Source organism: Hetaerina americana, unplaced genomic scaffold (genome assembly GCF_022747635.1).
Source record: "Hetaerina americana unplaced genomic scaffold, ioHetAmer1.1.p SCAF_38, whole genome shotgun sequence".
Taxonomy (NCBI): domain Eukaryota; kingdom Metazoa; phylum Arthropoda; class Insecta; order Odonata; family Calopterygidae; genus Hetaerina; species Hetaerina americana.
The window spans coordinates 3207617-3233808 of record NW_027286963.1 but is presented as its reverse complement, the minus strand read 5'-3'; the positions used below and the strand labels follow the sequence as shown (position 1 = coordinate 3233808).

General features: G+C 39.0%; 1 protein-coding gene across 1 annotated transcript in view; it reads left to right on the top strand.

Moving 5' to 3' along the window:
• LOC139691554 (nose resistant to fluoxetine protein 6-like) overlaps window positions 1–26192 on the top strand; it is a 104114-nt gene that overhangs the window by 77309 nt on the left and 613 nt on the right. Inside the window, exons 7-12 of the mRNA XM_071589427.1 lie at window positions 1789–1957; window positions 8328–8521; window positions 12547–12679; window positions 14213–14402; window positions 19765–19907; window positions 20322–20430. Of these exons, the coding sequence (XP_071445528.1) occupies window positions 1789–1957; window positions 8328–8521; window positions 12547–12679; window positions 14213–14402; window positions 19765–19907; window positions 20322–20430 (938 nt within the window). The remainder of the gene's footprint in view (window positions 1–1788; window positions 1958–8327; window positions 8522–12546; window positions 12680–14212; window positions 14403–19764; window positions 19908–20321; window positions 20431–26192) is intronic.

Sequence of the window (26192 nt, the reverse complement as noted above, 5' to 3'; positions counted from 1 at the left end):
AAACATGGTCATTGAAACTGGATGATAGGCCTGGATTGTAGGTTTTTAAAATGTGATTGTGGATAAGGATGGAGAAGGTGATGGACATAGAGAAGGAAACAAACGACAAAGTGTTAGAGATGGTGGGGGAAGTAATAAATGTTTTGGAGCAATCAAATGAGGATACGAAAGATGGATGCAGAGCATTTCAATTGTGATAGGATGTTGAAGAATGTGATAGAGAGGAGAAGGTTAGACAGGGGAGGATGGGGCAGGAATAGGATACGGATGTTGGAAGGATGAAGGAAGGGAGGAAGTACACAGAAATGAAGAGGGTCTGGTTATAGGGTAGGACGTTGGGTTATGTTTTGTAGGGAGAAACAAAATATTCATATGGTTGTTGTGTCCATTCAAATCCTACCTTAACCGGTAGAGTAATTTATAAAAATAATATATATGTATATATATATATATATTTATTTATTTATTTATTTATGTATATATATGCGTACATAGATATATACAAGTAAATATATATTCGATATATGTAATTATACATACACACACTTCATTCAGTCCAACAAGTCCATCCTATTACTATCTACAATACAACAATTTCAGAGTGTAAAAATTTTTCAACTTGACCGGGGTTCGAACCCAGATCCCTCAATGTCCGTTTTTTCCGGTGTTCTTTTAAAGCCCCCAACATTTCAGAGTTAAAAAGGACGACTCGATAACGCACTCGGCTGGACGCCGAGGGATCCGGGTTCGGATCCCGATCAAGGCGAATGATTTTTACACTCTTAAATTGTCGCAGAGTAATGCACATTAGTGGATGACTCCGTTAAACTTTATTGCCGCGGCTTCTCTCGGAGATTCTTGGAATCTATTCCTATCTCTTCCTCGCTTGCCTAACGTTCTCCCATTCATATAACACAGTCTTCAACATCTTAATCCCAATCAGAATGCTCGGCATCCGCTTTTCCTGACTTCCTTGGACTTATCCCAACAATCTCTCCCCTCCCGTCTCACCACATCTAGTACTTTTTTGGGTGATTTCTTTTGCCTGCTTGGTGAAAGCAAATGGGACATTTGTATTCTGTATTGGTATCTTCAATTTCATCCGAATGATCCAATTGACCGATTTTCAGAAGATAAAACGAGAGAAATATGTCTATTTCACAAACGTGTCTATTTGACAAAACTATTCTAAATAAAAACCATTTTAAAATGTGTATTAATGTAAAAGTTCTTCCAAAATATGCTTCTGATTCTCATGGTAGCGCCCCTTATAATTTAAATTTGAACTGAGTTAGGGAATGAGGAGCTGAAGTGGCTGAAGATGGCTGGAGGAGTCCTTGAAACTCTTCAATTTATGGAAGCATAATTTTTTCTTTAAAGTACTCTTTAGTTTAACTTGAAGTGTGTAGATTAATCTCTTGTCTCAAGTTCAATAGGGTAATTTTTAAAAACATATTATCACATTAAGTAAGAAGAGCACACGCAGTTTTTTTTAATAATCAGTTGAGATAAAATACGATCTATTCCATTCGATATCTCGCTCACAATTCTTTCAATATCGTAGAAAGGAACAACACGATATTCACGTCACATAGTATTGAAGAGCTTTATAATAAAAATCCCCAATACAATATTCTCAGTTGTATAATAAGTATTCATTTATGGGGTGTAAAATACAAAAATTCCATTTCATTGCACGGATTTTCCGAAAATATTTGAAAAATAAGGTTTTCTCGATTTCCCAATTAGAGTTTTTATTTTTATGTGCCTCTAATTTGAATTTTTCAGATTGACTCCTGCATATGGCGTTGTGCTTGCTTTCTACACAACACTCCTAGTGTTCTTGGGTCGCGGACCAGCTTGGAACAGATACATAGAAACGACCGTGGACAATTGTCGGGAACTGTGGTTCTTGAACCTTCTGTACGTGAACAACTACATTGGATATGACAACATGGTAGAGACAATATTTTCCATTTTTCCAATTACAGTTACAATTATTCAACTCAATGACAATTTATTGTGTTGCTGTGTAAAACTGTGTATGCACACATAAATATAACCATAAACACGGTAATCAACCGGGAGGTCGGTTGGGTAGGTTGACCCAGTACTAAGCCCGACCCCCTTCCCTACCCTGATGTGTGAATTTCACACATCAGGGTAGGGGGGTGTGGCTTAGTACTGTGAATTTCACGCATCAGGGTAGAGGGTCAGTTCCTTTCTCTGTGCCGGTTATTGTTTCCCAGGAATATCTGGTACCCGAAATATCACATAGCTTGGGTGGAGCTGAGAATGCCCAAGGAGGCTTGCCCAGGAGTCGAACCCGGACCCTCCGGTCAGTAGTCTAACACCCTAACCCTCGACTACCTTGACACACACAAACAAATATATATTTACATAAATATATACATATATGGGTCGCGGTAGTCCAGGGGTAGAGCGTTGGACTACTGACCGAAGGGCCCGGTTCCTATTCCCGGGCAAGCCTTTCTGGACACTCTCAGCACCACTCAAGCTGTGTGATTTCTCGGATACCAGATCTTTCTGGGAAACCATAACCGGGAAAGGAACTGGCTCTCCTATCCTGATGTGTGAATTTCGGTGAAAGTCGGGCTGAAATCTAACAACACCAACCAAACCAACCTCCGGATGTTTTACTGTGGTTATTGTTTAAATATAATCATATAGAGTGCCACTAATGACAACATAGAGTGATGTCATGGACCACAAAAATATATAAAGTGTACGAATTTCTCTTTTATGATTCTTCCCTGTGTTTATTGTGCTTGGTGTGTCACATTAATGCAGGGATAAACGTCTTACTTTGTCACATTGGTATTATATCTGTAAACATTTACTACTACATATATATTTTTTAATTTATATACATATATAAATGTGTGTATATATATATATATATATATATATATATATATATATATAAGTTTTTAGGTAGATTTTGGACGGGCACAAACTGTAAAACGTTGCAAAGATACGTTTATTTACAGTTCCTAACCGATCACACTCTCGAATCCAATACTATATTAAGACCCTCTTTAATTCCTATATATTTCCTTATATTCCTGTATACTTACTACCTCCTTTCATTCCGTCCAACATCCCGATCCCATTCCTTACCCCTTCCTAATTTGCCAAAAGTTCTACCTCCTGTGTAACAGTCATCCCATCACCGAAAAAAGGACTCTGCATCCATCTTTCCTGCATCTTTTTGATTTTCTCCCACAATCTCCTATCCTCCCTCTTCATCTAGCCTAGTAATTTATCATCTGTTTTCTTTCTAATAATTTCAAAAGTCTCCAACTTTACCATTATCATCTATCTTCTAACGACCGTGGTTCCGAGCGTTACAATGCTAAGCTGCATATAACATGTTTTGCAATAATCTTTTCTAAACTTCCTTACTCAAGATCCCTGAAATCAATCACCTCCTCCTTGTAAAGCTTCTATGCCTAAAGCCATTCTTTATATAATTGCTCTACAACGTTGACCATTTTAATCGTTGCAACCCCTTTGCTGACTGGCTTACTAAAGTTTTAAAATCCGTAAAACCTACCAGATTTCATGCATTGGCCACTCATTTCCATTTTTATTTCTATTATTCCCATATCTTTTTCACTATTTCCTTCCCATGTACGTTCAAAATCAAAGGATATACTGGTATATTAACCTATATTACTGTACTTTCGAATAGCCTGTATCAACCCTCTTTCTAACACTAACCAGCCAGACTCCATCCACCACTCACTCACGCCTGAGCAGTCTTAGCCATAACACAGGTTGCGAATTAGTCTCCTATCACTCCAATCTGCTCCCCTTTTCTGCAATAAATTCATTAATTCAATCCAATTCCTCTTTCAAATGCCTTTTCGATATATACGAAAGAGACAAATACATCCTGATTGGGTCATAGGTTTCTCTGTATTAGTGACCTCATTCCTGCTATGGCATCCACCTACCCTTTCCTCAACCTTAAAATAGTTCTGCGGGAATGTTGCCTGCCTCATTGTCCTTATTTGATTTCAATTCCCTCAATGCCCTTTCTGTCTCTCTATCGAGTAACCTGGACCAAAACTATTCAAATATATGCCATATTCTCTTTCTATGTCTAATCTTGCTGGACTATTGTCTGTAATATATAGCTCTTCCACATGTTCCTTCCATCCGTCTCCAATTTACCTTGTTTTCCTTCATTAATTATCTTCCTGGGTTATCTTCGTATGTTTGCACGGATTTTCTCTTCTCAATTATCGACAGTGCGCTTTCCTTTAAAATACAGTGCACCAATTTCACAATTCCCCGTTGAATTTCCATATATGCACACTGCATCTTCCACAACGATCTTTTCGTTCTACTTTTTCGCGGCTCATTTTATTATTTTAAGTCTTTATACTTCCTTCTACATAATACTGTGCTAGCGTTCTTCCATTTTTCTCCCCTCATTAATCATTACATTCATCTCGTCTGAAAACCAAAATACTTCATACGGGAGACGAGGAGAGATAATACATAAGTGGTTATTAGGTCACCTTGATTGCTTAATTGAATTAGCATTGGTCCGGTACATCAAAGGACCGTGTTTAAGTCCCATTCAAGTTTTTTTCTGCTTTTAACCCGCACCCTTACCCAACAATCTTCGTGTTTGTTCTTTACGTGTATCTGTTTCCATTATCCCTTATATCTACATCCATGAAAAAACCGAAAATCCGAAAACCAGTGTGTTTCTTTTCTTTTTTGTGTGTTTTTGTCTTTGTCCACTAGTGCTATTCATATACATTGTTATTCACATCCGTGAGACTTTTAGATAACTTTTATATATATATATATATATATATATATATATATATATATACACATATACATATATACACATATATATATATAAAATATTGAATTTGACTCAAGAGAATAAACTTTATATTTCGAAATAAATTTATGTGGAAATACAAAGTGTATTCATTTGAGTCATGGATCGCTTCCACGAAGTAAAAATGGTAATTACATTATAATTCACATATTTGTTAAGCCTACGAATCGGTTGCCTTCTGATTGCAAATTTTTCATTCCAGCGGCAGTTTATGAACACCACGATTATTATATTATTCGAATTTGTAATGGACATTTTAATATGACTGAGATACTAAACGCAACTGTACTTTGGTAAGATCTTACAGTCACAAAAATAATATTAACCTCAGGCACACATTGTAATCTCCCAAATTATTTTATTGATATGAGGAGTTATTGAAAACAAAGTATAGGTTGGAACACCAGCTTGCACTGAAGCGTGAAGTTACGCAATCACCAGCGCATCTATAACTTACGGAATATTTAAACTAAGGAAGAGAGATGTGAATGTGTACTTATTTGTAGAGGCACCTCAGCTTACTTGCACATGGATGAGAGCCTTTAAACCGTCCGTCACGACATATATTTCCGTGCAAATTTGTGAATGAAAGGAAACGGCGCGCAACAGTCTTGAGCTTAGAAAGTTGGGCACGCATTTAACGGAAATGCAACGACGCCAGGTCGAAGTCGCACGTTAAGTAAACACAAAAGACCTACTCTCACCTCCGTTAACTTCCTAATGCATGGAATGCTTCATGGCACCCAAGAAGCGCTCCGCTAAGTGTATGAGCGTTAACAGCTAGCGGAATGATATAGAACATTTCCAGTCAACATTGTTTTGTGGAAGTATTGGTAAACCTAACCAACGATTAGAGTCGCAGAGGAGTCATAAATGCGCATGGAAAGTTTTGCATAACTGATTTGAATCAAAATATTCCATAAATACATTTATAATAGTAACCGGACGTGTAGTGTAGTAAGAAGAGATGACATTTACGCGGTTCTTTTGGCTCTATTTTACGCCATACGACAGCATCGCACAGGTAACATCTCCCGGTTAATTTATAGTTGTAGTAGTATTAAGGGGGAGGCGAGCGAGAGCTGAGGTCATTTCCGCCATAGGGGATGGACAGGAAAGGATGAAGGGTGGAGAGAAACCCGGCGTCGGCATTAGCCTACTCTTTACGAAAGGCGCCAAGGGGTCCGCAGCTTAACGTCCCTTTCGACGGACGGCGTACTCACTCAAAGTGCCCTCCACAAAGCACCTCAAGTAGGGATCGAGATACCAATGAAAAATATTCAACACCGCCGGGATTTGAACTCTCTGGGAGGGAAGCCAGTACGATAGCCACCGCACCAATCCCGATCCCCCGGATACGTTATTCACATAAGAAAGGCATGGAGGTTTACGTACATTGTGAGTGGAAATGTAGTCGTAAAAGGTGGGCCGCGGTAGTCCAGGGGGGAGAGCGTTGGATTGCTGACCGGAGGGGTTCGATTCCCGGGCAAGGCACTCTGGGCACCCGCAGCTCCACTCAAACTATGTGATTATTCGGGTACCAGGTCTTCCTGGGAAACCATAACATGCACAGGGAAAGGAACTGGCCCCCCTACCCTGATGTGTGAATTTCACACGCCGTATAGGGCTTAGTACTGGGTGAACTCAACCATCATCTACCAAACCGACCTTTGGGTTGATTACTGTGTTTATGGTTATATATATATATATATATATATATATATATATATATATATATATATATATATATATATATATCGTGAATTCGAAAAATAGTGAGCCTCTTTTTTATGTGTTTCTGTGTGTTTTTGTCTGTGTCCACTAGTGCTTAGTGTTATACATTATTATTCACGTCCGTGAGACTTTCAAAAAGTGTTATATATATATATATATATATATATATATATATATATATATATATATATATATATATATATATAACGATTGTACGGAAAAACTCATACGAGCGGCACAACAATGGGCTGACACAACATAACACAAATAGAAAAGAATAGACACATATAAAAGAACACTTACACGGTAAATTGTTCGAGCTTTCGGCCCTCTCAGGGGCCTTCTTCAAGAGAGACTGAAAATATGCTATGGAACAGGAGAGGGGAAAGAGTTATGGGCGTGGAGGGGAGGTGTGGAGGGGAGGTGTGGAGGGAATGCTGGGAGGGAAATTAAATATGGCGGTTAAGGGTGGGAATTTTAAAGGAACGGAAGGATAGTATGTAGGCGGATTCACGAGTTCTCACCTCTATGTTGGTAGCTGAATCAGGTAGGGATTCTAGGATGCTGAGGGAAAAACACTGGTCGAATGAAAGGTTGTGGGAATTGGCGTGTGAAGGGATAGGAAGAGAAGAGAGTGAGGCAGAATTACAGGAGTACCGGTGATTATTCATTCGGATGGATAAGGGGGTAATGCATTCACCTATGTAGAAGGAAGTGCAATGTTTGCATGATAAAAGATAAATAATATTTTTTGAGAGGCAATTAGCGTGGGAACGAGGTGGGGGGGCTATGAGGGGATGTAGGGAGAGGGGAGTAGGCATAATAAGAGGACAGGTTTTACATCGGGGGCGGTTGCAAGTTGGGGAAATATTGGGAAATTTGTCACGGGGGGGCGCCAAAGGGTTGGTGGATCTCAGAAGGTTTTTGAGATTGGCGGGTCGTCTGTATGCGATAGATGGGCATTGGGGTAGTAAGGATGAGGTCGCGTCATTGTCATGTAGAATTGGGAACAATTCTTTAAGGAGGGTTTTCAGTCTGTGTGATCCGGGGTAATAGGTGGTGCAAAGGTTGAGTCCTGCGTCAGATGTGGGCTTGTTATTGTGTGGTGTGTGTGGTCGGGTGGAACGGTGGATTTTATTTCGTAGCAACTTTTCTGGGTAAACGCGTTTGAGGAGTGCAAGGTGTAGATTGGCAAGGTATTTGTTGAGAGTGGCTGTGGTGTTGCAAATTCGGTGTCCGCGGATAGAGAGAGAGTTAGGAATCGAGCCTTTCGTGTGTTGAGGATGACAGCTTGTGTGGTGTAGGTATTGCTGATGGTTAGTGGCTTTGATGACACTTGATCTTCAAGAATTTCGTATATTTACCCTTCGTTTATGCTATAAAAACCTTATGTTGAAATAATGGCCAAACATATGTTACTAGCCTACCGATCGGTATATGCTTTCACATTATTCACTCTTAACCAGCCGCCTTTATCAGTGCAGTCTACTTCACAAACAGGTTTCATGAATAAGATGCTTATATATATATATATATATATATATATATATATATATATATATATATATGCATACATACATAATATACATATGACCGAATCAACTGTTCAATGACGAAATTTCTCTGCTCCATTCATTAATGTCATGCTTCTTTTTCCCAATGCGATATAATTCACGACGAATTACGTTCCATGTCCTGAGCGCAGTGCCTGGTCCAGTCGTGGTACTTGGCCGCCGACATGCAGATGTGCCTGCTGTCGCCCCTCCTCATCTACCCGCTGTGGAGGTGGCCCCGTAAGGGCGCGGCCCTGCTCATCCTCGCCACCGCCATCTCCGTGGCCCTACCCTTCGCCACCACCTACGCCTACCAACTTCCCGGATTCTACCACGTGGGGACGAGGTAAGTGTTGCACGTGCCTGGGAGGAAGGGGTATCGTGCCGGCGACGCAACGCGTCCCCCTAAAGATTTGTGTCTTCATGCAGCCATTTTTGTGGCGCCGGAGACCTGTCAGCTAATCGAGACGCAGAACAGCGTCGCGACAAAAGTTGCCCTTATCTTTCACCGTCGCAACTGCGTGGCCGTGCATTTTCGACGCTCGCCGTATGCAATTTGTTCTTCTTTCATTTAAAAAAACACAATTCACGAGTCATTGCCGTCATCTGTTTCCTCCCGGCCCTGCTGCATTCATGGAAACGTCCGCGACGGAACGCAAAACTGAACGCATGAAAAAAGGAAGCCGCGAGAACACGACCCACCGAAGAAAGAAAAACATCGCATAGAACTAGGTGTGCTACAAAAAATTTCAACTATTACTATTGTAGTTATTGCTTAGTTTGCCTTTTGATATGGAACGTGGTTTTGTACGGCACGGAAACATGGTCATTGAAGGAAGATGTTGTGGGTGGATTGGAGAATTTGGGTATGTGGGTGTGGCGAAGGATAGAAGAGGTGGGGTGGGCGGAAAAAGAAAATCAAACGGGAAAGGACGAGCGGGAACGAGGACCAAAATGATCAAAGTAGCAGGAACATTAGGAGAAGAATTGCATTAGGCAAAGAAGCTTACACTTGGAGATCATTGATGACAGTGGCGTTGAGTAAGGATGTTAAGAGAAGGCTCCTTAAAACTTTGATATGGAGCGTGTTTTTGTACTGAGCGGAAACTTGGTCATTAAAGCAGGATGATAGGCAATAGATTGGTGGCTTTTGAAATGTTGGTGTGGAGAATAATGGAGAAAGTGAAGTGGACAGAAAGGAAAACGAACGAGGAAGTGCTAAGTATGTTGGGGGAAGAGTGGGGGTTGATGGGACAAATCTAAAGGAGGAAGGAAAGATGGATTCAAAGCATTTTGATTGGCAATGGGATATTGAAGACTATGATAGAGGCGAGAATGTTAGGAAAGCTATGAAGGAGAAGTAACAGGATAGGCGCCCGTTAGAGGGAATGGATGGAGGAAGAAAGAATTCGGAATTGAAGAGGGGCCTATTGTAAGGTTGCATATCGGGGTGGATTGTGCTAGGAGAGACAGGAAGCGTATCGATGAACCGGTTTATTGGCTGCGTGCTTCCAAAACATACTTCAACAGGTAGATTACCATTAAACACAATAATTTAGTTAACCATTTTGGTAGGTTTTGAATAGACACACAATCTCATCAACGATACATTTCTAAGCCACACCAAATACGTCACAAAGTAAAGTCCTTATTTTAAATATATTATGCGAAAAAGAAGGCAAATGATTATGCCGATTTGTCGTTAAAAACTCTTTTAATTGAAATTTTTAAAAAAATTGCTTTACATAAGTTGATGACCAAATAATTTCGATTTTCCACCAGTTAACGAATTCAATTTCGATTCTGTTCTAAATCATCTTCAAGTGCTTGGTGTTGATGTTATGCTACGAAACCTGGTCTTAAAGTTTCAAAAATTGCAATCATTTGTTCATTAATATTATGATTACAATACCACCAATGTAGTTTAAAACTAGGAAATATGGTCTTCACAAAAACAACTGACTTGTTTGTACATAATAAACATTTTTAAGGAGGTTATATATTTTTACCCATCAAATCTTGCCACTTGAATTTAAGGAACTGTACTTTTTTCCCCTCGTTAGGATGGGTACTGAAGAAATAGTGCTACTATAAATGTAGACAGATTTTTCGTCCCGCAACTAGAACTCAGTACCCGGATTTCCCTTTAACTGAGTTCAAATGCTCTACTCTCTCATTACTAAAAAAATTGAGTGAATTATTGTCGCATTTTAAAGTTTCACTGCGTGTTTAATATATTAGTTCGAATGAGGATGATGGACCTTGTGGTAATAAACTTGCATGTCTACAATCAATTCCAGGGTAAAGAACGGTAAATGTTAACGTTAAGATTAGCTGTGCCCCATGCACCGGAAACTAATCCCCTTCGGACTACCCATGATTCAAGCATAATGTAGGGCGTTTTTAAGGGCTTGTTGGACAATGCTGTGATTATTTACGGTGAACTAATCCCCCCAGAGTCAAACTAGGGTCCAAACATAAAATAGGTGGCATTTCAGGGACGTTTATTCGAGCCCGTTTAGAATCACTCCGTTCACAAACATTCAAAGTGTTTTGATCCCGGTTCCGTACACAGAATGGCTTTACATTATCACACATACATCTACGACATTTAGTTTACAATATTTAGATAGAAAGATAGATAGCCGTCTTTATTTTAGGGTGAGATTGAGACAATGGAGTCTCTTCTACGACCTAAACCTTCAATCCCTAACCCTACCACCTAACCCCCTAAGTAGGAAGAACTGCTAATGCTGCAAGCTTCGAGATTAATGACTAACCGAGCAAAATTTACCCTGATTAATCAAAACATATATCAAAAAAATTAATAAAAAAATGGGAAAATAAACAATCCTCCAATCCTCCACGATTGGTGTCAATATCATCATGGACTTTGGATTCTCATGTCTACCTATTGACTTATTTGAAGTCATAGAGCTAAAATATAATAATTGCTACGGGAGAACGAATTAATATGCGTTAAAAAATAGAGTAGCCGGAAGGGATCGTATCTGCATTTCGTGTGAATCCATATTTAGTATTATTCACTTTCGTTTTTTTTTATTTATCCAAGTAGGTGTAGTGCACCTACTAGGAAGCCCTGTTTGAGGCAACAAGCCTCTTCAGGACTTTCGTTTTATTGGTTTCCAATTAAAATTAAACTGCTAGTGAAATTTTTAGTTAAAGTCTTAAAACTTGTGCTACACGAAGCGTGCTATGTCTGTGTCCCAATATATTAGGAAATCTGTCCGCATGGATTTTTTTCTATTGTTATAGTGAAGACTTTTTCACCCGGAACGGATGCTGAGGCTGAGCTTGAAAAATTCAATCAGACCCGCATCACATAGTTGCGGTTGAGGACAGAGCCCTCTAACATTGATTTAGGCATAAGGTATGGTCACGCGATGCCATTTGGCACAGTCGCGGTTGTAGAAAATCTGCAATGGGGTATGGAAACTTTAATATTAATATTATCATTAAAAGTTTTCCGCTTCAGGGCAGGTCTTGGATAGATCCTGGCACTGCAAACTACTGTACTTCTAAGCCCTCTTGGAAATGATAGAAAATACCCCTTAATACTATGCTTCATATAAGAATAATCAAGTTATATTATGCAGGGCAATCTTTAATCCTGCATACTTCATGCCTCCTTAAATTACATCCAAAATGCCTAAACCTCTTTTCTCTCTGCCTCGCTTTCCCAACAGTCTCCAATCTAAGCACATCACAGTCTTTCGTATCCCATAGGCTCCTTTCATTATCTCCTGCATCCACTAATCCTGTCTTCTTCGTATATCTCCCAACAGTCTTCTATCCTGTCCTACCACGCCTAGAACCTCATCATTTGTTTTCCTCTCTGTCAATTTTATTATCTCAACCCCCACACCTGAAAAGGCTCCAACCTAGTTTTTATCTTTTGCTTAAGCGCCCTAATTAACACGACATAGAGAAATAAAAATACTTAATCTTTTCCCTATTAATGTTTCAAAATAACTGAGCTCATTTAGAGACCGCAAATGCGCCCTTCAGTAAATAAGTCTATGCCTGGAATGCCTGGAGAACGGCAGGTACTGGTACCGGCTGTTTTTCAAGCGTATAAGCAATAATTAATTTGAATTTTTATTGACCCAAAAATATTCTAAAAGGGAGTGGTCATGCTACCACCCCCTCTCCCAACCCCTGAATCCGCCCCCGATTTGCTAAGGTAACTCTTTTCCTCAGTTTTTAAGTTTTATTCATTTGCGCGATTTCTTCGATGTCCCAGAATATTCGTTGATGTCGTTTGATTGAACATTACGCCAGTGTATAACGGTTGATAAACTGAACACAAATAAAAGTAACGCCATCCTCATTTTCTTGTTTTTTTTACAGCAATGCGGCACTCAACGCGTACATGCAATACGTGTACATGGCAACCCACAACAGGATGGCACCCTATCTGGTTGGACTTGCCCTCGGATGCCTGCTGCATAAGCTGAGAATGGTGAAAGTGAAAATCAATCAGGTAAATCAGTCAAAATTTTAATTTCAGCGTTTCATTAAACTGCAGTTTATCCGTGCCTCATCAAATATACAATCGCATCATTTAACAAATACACTTCTACAAACCAAAAGATTTATTTAGCCATACTGACGGCATCAGCATGTAATTTGTAAACTTCATTTGACAATACCGGTAAGAGGGTTGATTCTGGTCTAGCAGTGCCAGTACTGCCAAATTGCCATGTCTGTTGTTTCCAAATTGACATGGTTACTCCCACTAATGTTCTCATACGCCATCGTTATTTGATGGGAAAATATATTAAAGAAGTGAGAGCATAATTATGATGAAGGTAACATGGCAATTGTGCAAGACTTAATGCGATATGTAGAAAGATAAGCATAAGAAAACCAGGGCAAATTGATCCTTATCTTAATTACTGCTAACCCTGATGATGAAAGGCAAAAGTCTAAAAGGATTTCATTACCCTAATACGATTTAAAATCATAGACAAGGAATTCTTGTAAAGGACTAAAAGACTCGGGACCAAGTGTCAATAATACTGCCCATAATATTTATAAACAGAAAAAATTAAATGTTTGTAAACTGAACGTGAGGTTGGTAATTCAGTGGGTAGAGATCACTGTTCTACTGACTGGAGGGCCCGGGTTCGATTCCCAGGCTCGTCTCAGGGCACTCTCAGTGTAATTTTTTCGGATACCAATTGCTTGATTTTTGTGGATTTGAATTATTCTAGAATTCTGAAAAAATAAAAGGATGTTATATGTATGTATAACGTCAGTATTAATTCGAATGGCCTTTTACCTCTAAAATCATTAAATTTAGACTTTTTTCAATCCACATCAGAAAAACAATAAGGCTCTATAATGTGAGGATTGTAGCTCCACAAATACAAATTAAATCGCGCAAAATGTAGTACAGTGTAACATCAGCGGAAGGAAAGAAACTTGAAAACATCTCTTAATATAAACATCAGTAAGTTTCTACATCTACATAATAACTTGCATGCCACGGATATGGTATGTGGCAGGGCGTGCTTACAGACCAGTTATGCAACATAAAAAATAAAGCTTTTCCTAATTTTTAGTGACAAAATATTATTTATAAAATAATTCAAACTATGTAGGTCATGATAACTACAGGTACATGGACTGCAGTATCTGAGTGGGCTATACGTCTCAACGCACAAGAAGAGGAGATATGCATTACAAGGTTAATAACTACAGCTATGCAACAATTTCAGAGTGTGAAAATCATTCGCCTTGACCGGGATTCAAACCCGCATCCCTCGATGTCCGGCCGAGTGCTTTATCGAGGCGTCCTCTAACACACTGAAATTTTTGGGGCTATAAAGGAACAAGATGTTAAAAAGTGTACTCGTAAGTAAGAGACATCGTTCTCGTATTTGAACATATTCAGGCTTGGTACGCTACGTGAAGGAGTTATCAAAACATAACTTCAATTTCGAGCGACAAAAATTAAAAGTGACCAACCCAAATAGTCATATCATCTAATTCAGTTTTCAATACTCCTCAGGTTTCAGCGGGTGTCGCCTGGGTGGCCTGCTTTGTGGTGCTCTATGCCGTCATCTTCGGGCCTTATGACATGTTCCAGTTCAACCACCCGTACGATGTCATGGAAGCAAGCTTCTTCGGCGCTTTCCACCGTTTCGCCTGGGCCATCGCGGTTGGATGGCTCATTTTTGCGTGCAGTAATGGTTACGGAGGTGAGTCGCATCTAATTATTGCATGAAGAGCAATAAGGGGTCATTTTACGTTCAGCCAGGGAAAGATCAACAATAATTATGTCGGCATTAGTCTGTGGATCATTATTTAATGTTATAACACTCTTTTTTAGAATAATAGAAAACTGTAAATAGTGAGCATCCGTCATTTTTATATTTTCAATTGATACCTTCATGATTGATTTTGCAATTAAAAGAAAACTATATACATATATATATATATATATATATATATATAAATGTATATATATATATATATTCATAGAATGGGAATAGAGATAAGGAAAAGGGATAGGAACACATGTAAAAGATGAACACAGAAGGGGTGGGAAAGGTGGAATCGAGGGCCGGTGCCCTGATATATATATGTCCATTGTATATATATAAAATATGTATATTGTATGTATATATATATATATATATATATATATATATATATATATATATATATATATATATATTAGGGCATCGGCCCGGCATGTCAGAAGATCTGTTGTTCAAGTCCCAGTCAAGGAAATATACGTGCACTCGTGATCTGCTCGATTCCGCCTTTCCCACCTCTTCTGTGTTCGTCTTCTACGTATGTCCCTATCAATTTTCCTTATCTCTATTCCCATGCTATGAATATATACCATATATACATGTATATACACACACATATATACCAAGATAGCACTGGCGAACATAAAAAGGAACACACGTTTTCCAAATTTTCGGTGGCTTTAACAACCTTCTCATTGGAGAGAAAGAACTCCTTGAGTTCTTTCTCTCCCTTCAGAAAGGTGGTTATAACAGAACCACCTTTCTCAACTCCGTCTTGAGTTCCTCCTCCTTGAGTTCCTTCTCTCCCTTGAGAAAGGTGGTTATCGCCACCAAAAATTCGGAATACGTTTGAGTTTATCTTTTTTGTTTATTTCTGTGCTTATGTTTTTGTTCGCTAGTACTATCTTGGTGTACAATAATATACAAATCCATAAGACTTCCACTTAATTTGTATGTATGTATATATATATATATATATACATATTTATATCTATATATAGATATATATATGGGTCGCAGTAGCCCAGGGGTAAAGCGTTGGACTACCGACTGGCCGGAGAGCCCGGGTTCGATGCCCATAGAAGCTTTTCTGAGTACCTGCAGCTCCAACCCAGCTATGATATTTTTCGGATACAGATCTTCCTGGGAAACCATTACCGGCACAGGGAAAGGAAATGGCCCACCTACTCTGATGTGTCCATTTCACACGCCGTTGTGCTTAGTACTGTGTGAATTCTACCATCACCTCCAAACCGACCTTCGGGTTGATTACTGTGTTTATGGATAATGTTTTTATATATCCCCTCCTGTGGGCTACAACCTTGACGTGGTGGAAGGGCCTGTGCGTTCCGATTGCCCCTTGAGCTATGCTGGCGTGAGCAATGATAATAGCTTCGAGTAGGCTCGAAGGTCGAAGGCAAGGATCAACACGAAAGGTAATCCACGCAGCGTCTGTTCCCCAGTGAGACGTCTGACCCAAGTGGGGCGGCCATTGATTGATGTTTTCACATTAAAAACTATTGAAGAAAGCAAAGGGGCACCACCTCAATTATACTGCCCAAGAATCAAATGATAGACAGTAGAAAGAGCATTAGTCCTGGTAACTACGGGACTCGGCCCAATCGGCCGTGTGTCGTGCATGGGAGTGGGTGAGGCAAGGCTTCCGCGGTCGTCATCTCATGAAACCCTTGCAAAGGAAAACGGACAGCAGCAGGAAAGAAGGCGCAGAAGAAGAAGATCAAATTACTTAGAATAGGAACTTGGAATGTTCGGACAATATTGAACCCGGGAAAATTAGAGAATGTTAAGCGAGAGATTGAAAGATATTTTACGGATATTTTAGGTTCACGCGAGGTGAGATGGAAGGATAGCGGGATTACTGGAGTGATAGTTATAGAATCATACAGAGCGAAGGGGACGAGAGCCAACGAGGGGTTGTCATAATATTGAATAAAGAGGCAGGAAGAAGCGTAGTATACATAGAACAAGCAATGGATAAAATATTACTAGCAGAGATAAAAGCAGAACCATCGGACTTGGTCATTGTTCAGGTATGCATGCCACCGAGCAACCATACGGAGGAAGAGGTCGATAGTATATACGATCAAATAGAGGACATAATTGCGTTGTTCCTGCAGGGAAACATTTGATAGGGATGGGTGATTGGTATGCGACGGTGGGCGAAGGAAGAGATGGTGATGAGGCTGGGAACTACGGTTTAGCCACGAGGAATGACCGCGGGGAGAAAGCAATTGAATTCTAAAGGAGACAGGGGTTAGTCATCACCAATACTTGGTTTAGACACCACAAAAGGCGTAGGTATACATGGAAAATGCCAGGTGACACAGAAAGGTATCAGTTAGTTTAGGTTTGGGTTATGCAAGGGTTTAGAAACAATTCTCACAGCTTCACGGGTGCCGATGGGGACTCGGACCACAATTTAGTTGTTATGAAATGTAGCGTCCGTTTCAAAAAGATAAGGCAGGGGTGGTGGGTTAAGAAATGGAATGCAGAAGCATTAAATGGATTGACAAGAAAGGAGTGCCAGCAGGCTGTAGAGAAAATTATGGAGGACGGTAAAGAGCTGAGTACTATCAAAGAAACTGGGTATGTATCGAGAAAGGGATATCGTAAGCCGCCAAAGACACTATAGGAACCGGTAATGGAAAAAGGACAAGGAAACCATGAATCACGTATTGTGATCATAAAGTTAAAACTGAAAATATCCAAGAGAGATGGAAGGAATAAAGAGTAGAACTCTATAGTAGACCAAAAGCTCATGCATCGAAAGGGAAGAAGACATAGATGAAGACAGGTCCAGGCATACTCGACGATGAAAAAGAAAAAGGCCACATCATGTGAGGACTACAGGAAAATAAGTTTGATATCCCACGCAGCTAAACTTGTTCTCAGGATCATAAACAAAAGGATAGAGAGTAGGGCAAATGATTACTTAGGGGATGATCAGTTTAGGAAGAGGAAAGGCACGCGCGATGCCATGGCAGTAATGAGATCAATAATCGAGAGGAATGAGCAGGGTTGGCAGGTTAGTTGCAGGGGAGGTGTAAGGCAGGGTTGCCCATTATCACCGTTGCTGTTCAACCTGTATGCTGAGGAAATGATCAAAGAGGCATGGGAAGAACTCGAGGTAGGAATGAAAGTGGGCGGGGAATTCGTTAAATCAGTTAGGTTTGCTGATGACCAAGCTTTAGTTTGTCAGTCAGCCAATGGGTTCCAAGCATTGCTGAGTGAATTGGAAATTCAGTGCGACAGGTAAGGTGTGAGAATCAATATTAATAAAACAAAGATTATTCGATTTTCTAGAAAGAAAAAGGCTAAGCTTAACATTAAAATAGGAGGGCAAAAACTAGAGCAGGTAGAACATTTTATGTATCTCGGAAGTGTTTTGGACCAACACGGTTAAAGTATTTGGGGCGTAAGGAGAAGAATTGCGCTAGGCAAAGGAGGAAGGAGTTGATGAGAGGGACGTTGAGTAAGGATATTAAGAAAAGACTCGTAAAAACTTTTATATGGAGCGTAGCTATGTACGGCGCGGAAACGTGGTCATTGAAGCAGGAGGATAGACGTAGACTGGAGGCTTTTGAAATTTGGGTGTGGAGGAGGTGAAATGGACCGAGAAGAAAACAAATGAGGAAGTACTTGATATGGTGGGCGAAGAGAGGGGTTTGTTGGGAGAAATCCTATGGAGGCAGGAAAAGTGGATGAAGGGGGTATCGACCAGCAGTGGGATGTTGAAGACTGTAATAGAGGAGAGAATGTTAGGCAAACGAGGAAAGGGAAGGAACAGGATAGGGATGTTTGACGGGATGAAGGGAGGAAGAAAGTACTCAGAGATGAAGATGGACCTGATATAGAGTAGGATGCTGGATTTTGTGTTTTGTTAGGAGTCATAAAATGTTTTATATAGTAGCTGTGTTATATATATAAAATATAACACAGCATATATACATATATATATACATACATATGTATGTATGTATATATATATATATATATATATATATATATATATAATATAACACAGCATATAGACATATATATATATATATATATATATATATATATATATATATAAACACGGATGTAGATTTGTGGAATATAGAGACACAAAGAAAGGACACTCACAATATGTTATTTGACGTTTCGACAGCTCGGCTGTCATCTTCAGATTCTGAAGACGACAGCCGAGCTGTTGAAACGTCAAATAACATATTGTGAGTGTCCTTTCTTTGTCTCTCTATATTCTACAAATCTACATCCGTGTTTAAATATATTTTTGCGTCGCCGAAGAGCGTTCCATTTCGAAGATATATATATATATATATATATATATATATATATATAATATACATATATATATATATACACATATATATATATATATATATATATATATATATATATATATATATATGTCGATGATATAAAAAAAACACTCGCACGAGCAGTGTAATATTTGGACGGCACAATAGAACACAAATAAAATAGCAACACTTAAAAGGACACTCACATTGTAGATTGTTTGAGCTTTCGGCCTTCTTCAAGTAAGACTGAAATATTCGGAGAGAAGTTAGCGGTCTGGGGGAGAAGGGGAAGGTGCAGGGAATGCTGGGAGGGGAATTAAAGATGGCGGTTAAGGGTGGGAATTTTAAAAGATCGGAAAAGCTAGTATATACGCGGGTGTTCGAGTTCTCACCTCTATTGGTGGCTGAATCGGGTAGGGATTCTAGGATGTTAAGAGCAAAACACTGATCGAATTAAAGGTTGCGGTAATTTGCGTGTGAAGGGATTGGAAGGGAAGATAGTGAGGCAGAATTGCAGGAGTAGAGGTGATTTTTCATTCAAATGGATAAGGGGGTAATGCATTCGCCTATGTAAAATGAAGTGCATTGTTTTCATGACAAAAGATAAATCATGTTTTTTCAGAGGCAATTAGCGTTGGAACGAGTTAAGGGGGCAATGAGGGGATGTGGGGAGAGAGGAGCAGATATGATCAGTAGACATGTTTTACATCGAGGGCGGTTGCAGAATTATTTTAACTTGTGGTAATAATCTTCTGTACAAGGCAAGGCACTTCCAGGTATATTATACCTGAGAAATTGTATTATAGGGGTCACTTATATACTTTAGTGCCCAATTGCAAATGGCCATTGAAATGCATATTTTTATAAGAAGTACTTTGTGTCTGGCTTTCCTTTCTTTAGATTCAATTGCTATGTTCTTCAGAGCAACCCTCGATTTATCAAGTGCAAAGTGAATTAATAATTTTTTTCATTCGTAGGTTTCATTAATCAATTGCTGTCAGCAAAATTCTTTAAGCCGCTGAGTCGCCTGTCCTACTGCATTTTCCTTACGCATGTAGCCGTTCTACTATTTGGCGCTTCAAGGTCAAGAACCGCCATCTTTGTTGATGAATATGTACTGGTAAGTATTTTCGCATTCCATTCTAGCCCCCCTCTCCGAAAGTGATACATTTTTCGCCAAACATAGAGTTTAACATTTCATTCATTTATACTAAATTTTGAAAATCAACATCACACATAAATGTATATTTGGGATTTAAGATTTGACATCTGCTACAGCTGCAGAGAATTCTAATGCAAAATGTTTTCAAAATGATATTTTGATCTAATTGTAAACATATCTCTCCTTGAATAAGAATTCTATTCCTACGATATAATTAAATATATAAACAGAAAAAAGAATAACTGTGGAGGAAAAAATCATAAAACACTGAAATAAATATTTCCTTGAGTTTTTCACTGGTACATATTTTAAATCAATAGTATTTTGTTCTTAATTTTATCGTTATCTTCTAAATACATATTTAATTTACAGTTCCACGACTACGCAGGCGATATATTCATCACTTTAATTGCGTCTGTGATCCTCCACATATGCTTCGAGGCGCCATTCCTGATTCTAGTGAAGCTACTTTTCGGAAAAGGTACGTATGGGGCGAGAGTTATATGATAACTAAAATTTATTAAAACGAGCTTACATATATATATATATATATATATATATATATATATATATATATATATATATATATATATGGGTCGCGGTAGTCCAGGGGGTAGAGCGTTTGACTGACTGAGCTGACAGGAGGGGCCCGGGTTCGATTCCCAGGCAAGGCACTCTGGACACCCGTAGCTCCACCCAAGCTATGTAATTTTTCGGGTCCACTTATTCCCCTTATATGCTTCACCCAGGAGAGATCTTAAGTGAGGGTAATGCCTAAGTATTTAATCGAATCTGCACATTTCATTTCGGTATTCCATGATGCAGTAGGCGTTCGGAAGGGAATTGCTGTTTTTCCAAATATCCATCACCACAAACTTTTTAAGTTTAATTCTTATTACCAAGAGTCACATCAACGTTGCATCACATTAAGGTGATCTGCTAAAGATACCTCATCATCAGGCTTACGGATATCCTTGTAAATCACCGCATTTCTGGTAAATTAACATATTTTACTATTAACTACGAATTTTGTGCCGTCAATGTTAATAAGGGATAAATGAGGGCCGATAACACTTTGCTGGGGAACACCTGAAGCAATTTCTACTGCATTAGAGTGATCATCATCCATTACTACCCTTTTTGTAAACGACCATTTATTTTTCCTTTAATCCAGCCCAGGATAATTCCTCATGCTCATGCCATAGACATCTTTTTGAGTAGTTTGCTCTGTGGTACTTTGTCGAAAGCTTTTTTAAAATCTAGAAAAACCGCGCCCACTGGAACATCATTCTCTCCTGAATAAAAAGCGCATGTTTTTTTATCACAGGATATACCCTTTCGGAAACTGTGCTGGTTTTTCATCAATAAATCTTGGCTAATGATTACGCAACGTCCCTGTCATCATATCCCACCTCCTAGTGACAAATTCTTTACCTAACGCAACTTTTCATCTTATGTCCCTACAACTTTGAACATATTGGTCCATAATATTTCCAAGATGGGTAAAATGTTAACATGATTAAGTTTACAACCTCCAAATTTAACAGAAAGCTTAGCTTTCGTCTTTCTCGAGAGCCGAATAACCCTTTTTTTTAATTTTTTCTCATCCCGCGCTCATCGCACTGACTTCCTAATTCGAACAGCAGTGTTTCATCTACACCTACACCTACATAATACCCCGAAAGCCGCCCCAAGAACGTGTGGCGGGGTGTATTAGGTCACTAGCCATGCATGAACAATCATTACAGCCATCTATACAGATATTAGTTCGAGCCTACAATCAAACAAAACTAGTCACCACGTGAGAAGCTAATTACATGCATAAATATCAAGTAACAGGACAATATTCAAATTATGTAGGAAAAATGTTATAAAAACTGGTATATTTAAAAAGCATTCATAATAGCGACGAAATATTAATACTAATACTACCAATACTAATTGCCCTCATTGTGCCTGCGATCATATCTATTTTGATCCCTAATCGAACAAGGAAAAAACGAATTTTAAAATATATCACTTTACAATATATCTCCCCGATTTTATATATGTGATCTGATGTACCGTAGTAAAACGGGGTCTGTAATATGTCTTTTACACCTTCGGATAAGTGACCTGCCTCAAATTAACGCAGTAAATTTAACCTGTATTTCAACCTACGGTCAACTAGTGGCTCCCATCCTAATTCTTCCAATAGTGTCATGGCACTGCTACGTTGTTCATTACAACTTTTCACGAACCTAACTGCTCTACGTTGAACACAATGCAGTTCTAGAACTAAGCCTAACTCGCAAGGATTCCATAAACTCTAGGTGGGGCCTGACTAACGCAAAATAACAAAGCTATTTCACCTTCTCATCAGATTTACTAAGCATCCTACTCGTGAATCTTAACTTTTTATTCGCTATTTTGTAAATTTCACAAATGACTTTTCCACGGGGAATATCCTTAATTAACGTACTTAACACTCAAATATTTTACTGTTTCTACGTTTACATTGGTTCCTTAAATAGTGCAATTGTTTTCGAATGAAGTACTCTTCCTCCAAAAATTCATTGAAACACATTTATTCAAATTTAATTATAGCTCCCATGTCTCGAGCCACTTTTGAATTGCATTTAGATCATTAAATAATGTTTCCTAATCTTCCTGACTGGATATTTCCTTGTCCTCGTATATCACTGCATCGTCAGCAAAGAGGCAAAGGTTACTGGAAACCTCAGACTTCATGTTATTTATGCATTTCAGTAAAAATAGCGGACCGATAGCGCTTACGTCGCGCTTGACACACCGTCTATAACGACCCTTTGCTCTCGACCTGTTAAATATTGATGAATCCAGTATAGTGCACACTTTTCTATCCCGTAACTTCCCAATGTTAGGAGGGGCTTGGTCGAATTTTTTTTAAAATCCAGAATTATATCACCGACTTGAACATAACTTTCACCCGAGACAAAAGTATAATGCAAGAAAAGTGCCAGTTACGTCTCGCGAGATCTACCCTTATTGAAACCGTGCTGTTTTTTAACTGTAAGTCCTGGGAATCGAAATATCCCATTAATGGACTTACATATATATGCTGCAAGAATTTGCACTCGAAGGATGAGAGAGAGATTGGTCGGTAATTATTACGACCTTCCCTTTTGCTTTGTTTTAAACTATGAGCGTAACATTGGCTACTTTCCAGTTCTTCGGTACTGTGCGATCATTGAGGGATTTGTCAAATATTATTTCCAAATAAGGACCAATTTCTGAGGCAATCATTTTGTTTACTCGAGCAGGGATTTTATTAGGGTCTAGCGAATTGTTTGGACTAATGTATTTGAGTTCGCGTTTAATGCCAGGAGAAGAGAAGACAATTTTAGACATATGCTCTAGGATACGATTGAGTAACGACTAGAATAGTTCCGACGAGCGATTATTAAAAACTTTATGAAAACAATAGTTTATTATACTAAAATTTCCTAAACTGGTGATAAGTTCTCCATTACTATTTAGGAATTACACTGTTGACTTATTTTCCTAAACCTCTCATGCATTTGACCAAAATGATTTCGGGTTATCGTCCAAATAGTCACGTAATCATTTAAATTCGCCTCACTCCTAGCGACATGCTTTACATTCTAAGGCTTTAACTGTTTTATAGTTTTCAATTATTTCATTTCGCTCATTGTATGTTCGCTTCATTTTCCCATACATAAATGCTCTTTGGTGTTTTAGGGCTTTACTTAATTGCACACTGTGCCATCTTGAAGAGTCAATCAGAGGCGTTTGTCGCGCTCCTGTCACGAGCGCGACAAACGCTTCTGATTGACTCTTCACTTGGCTTGTGAAAGCCTCGCAAATTACGGACATTCACACCTATACACTACCCCGCAAGCCGTCGCAAGGGAGTGTAAGGCAGGGGTGTTGGATTGTTAGGTCACTAGCCATACTACATCTACACCAATACTTCCACAAACACATAGCATCCCGTGATCCACTTAAAAGGCACGTGGAAGGCTGCGATTAAATACACCATCCATGTAATAATCCTTATCCTCATTACAATGGTTATGCTGTTGGTAACTACTCCACGAACGACACTGAGAAGACAAATAAGAAAACAAATTTGAAAGGGTGGGCTCACATTTAGCGCAGTCATTAATTACCTATTAGAATTGGTTCTACTTATTCAGGACGGATAGTCACAAATGAATGAGAGGCATAAAAGTATTTATTTACCCGACACACCACAACTCGTCCCAAGGGTGCGTGGTGGGGAACGCAAGCCATGAAATAAGTGCAGGAAAAATGTAATTTAGGTGTCCCTAACTATTTTCGCTAATTTCTACCCATTTCTGTCGCATTGTTCCTTCTTAGAGTTGTTGTCGCGAGTGGTGCGCGGTGAAAACGAATGCTTGAAGCCGTCCGTTCGGTCTTGACAATTGAGTACTTACGTATTACGAAATAATCTTCCTATCTTTCACTCAACAGGCATATTCACCACGTAAGAGTTCTCAGGCCCAAAATCATTGACAGGAACAGAAAAAATATCACAATTTTTCTTGTTAGTTTTCCGTTAACATTAGACGAAAGGGCAATTAACAAGGAATTGCATATTTTAGGTCATTTCGCTAGGTTAATTAATGCCACGACGTATCACCTGAGTCTGATTCGTCACGTCGGAATTCCCAGTGATGAAATCGATAGCCTGGGTCACTTTCGTAAAGCGAATTCGTCATTTACGCCATTTCCTCTTGAATTAGGACACAACTATGGGAGCCATCATCAAAATAAGAACTCTTACCGGCAGGAATTGAGACATTCGGCAAAAATTGGCCTTTTTCTCCATTATTCTGAATGATTTTTGCTCAAGAGCGAATTCTTCCAATTATTAGATACTTAGAACGTAAGCGGAGACTTTTTTTCCAACATCCGTCTCCGTCGTGAGGGAGAGCGGCGAGAGAAAACATTTCATCTTGCGGGTAGCATGAACGTCGCAGGAGCAAATTAATAGTCAAATTTTGGATGTTAATCACGGTAACCAAAGAAATATTTTCCCTGGCCTTGAAAAGGTTTCTCTTAGACCATCGTCACGTAGTAAAGTGAAGCTCATGACGAATGTTTTCTCTGAAAATTCATATATATATATATATATATATATATATATATATATATATATATATATATATATATATATATATATATAATAGGGGTATACCTTCCAACGAGTGTCGCAAGTTCCCTATCCCCCCGGGAAAATGTACATACTAATCGGAAACCGTGAATGTATCCAGCAAATAAGATAGGCAATAAAAAATTAAAGTTACTCCTTTAAAGTACAAGGAATGAACCAAAAGTCTGCAGACAGCCACCGAAGCGTCGAGAATTGGGTTTAGGTGAAAAATTTTCGTTATCATATACAAAATTTCTTTTTATGCATACTTTTTATCCATTAAAGCAGGGCGGATAAAGGCAGAGAGTATACTTTATAATGGCATGAATGAAGGTAGAAATTACGAAATGATGAAGAAAAAATAATGTAAGGCAATCAAAAGAAAATTCTTGCGATAAGTAGACGATAGTAGTACATAGAAACGTCCCTAAATCTACCTTTATTATTTAATTACTTGAATTAAATCAATTAATTTGATGGATTAGAGTTTTCCATTTTGAATTGAAACGTCCTGGTAAACCTAACGGATCTCTTTTGAGAAATAATTGAGGCCGATACTTTGTAGAGTTCTATGGTAATGCACAAGGAAGATTCAAAATACTTTGGGTTTCCACAGGAGAACCTCTGTGGAAATTCAAAGTATTTTGATTTTTCCTTGTGCATTACTAACGGATCTCCTTATTATGGCAAGATTGGATTGGAGGCTTTCGAGATATGGGTGTGGAGAAGGACGGAAAAGGAAAACAAACGAAGAAGTACTAGGCATGCTAAAAGAGGAGAGAATATGGTTGGGATAAATCCAAAAGAGGTAGGAAAGATGGATTCAGAGCGTTCTGATTGGGAATTGGATGTTGTAGACTATGATATATAGAGGGGAGAGCGTTATGCAAACGTGGAAGGGCAAGAAATAGAACTGGCATGTTTGGCGGAATGGAGGAAGGAAGTATTAGTGTGACTAGTAGTAGGTATTAGGGGAGGCGACCGACAGCAGAGGTCATTTGTGCCAGAAGGAAGGGGGCGGGTAATCTGACAGGGTAGAATGTTTTAATGGAATGGAAGTAGAGTGGAGAAAAACCTGGCTTAGA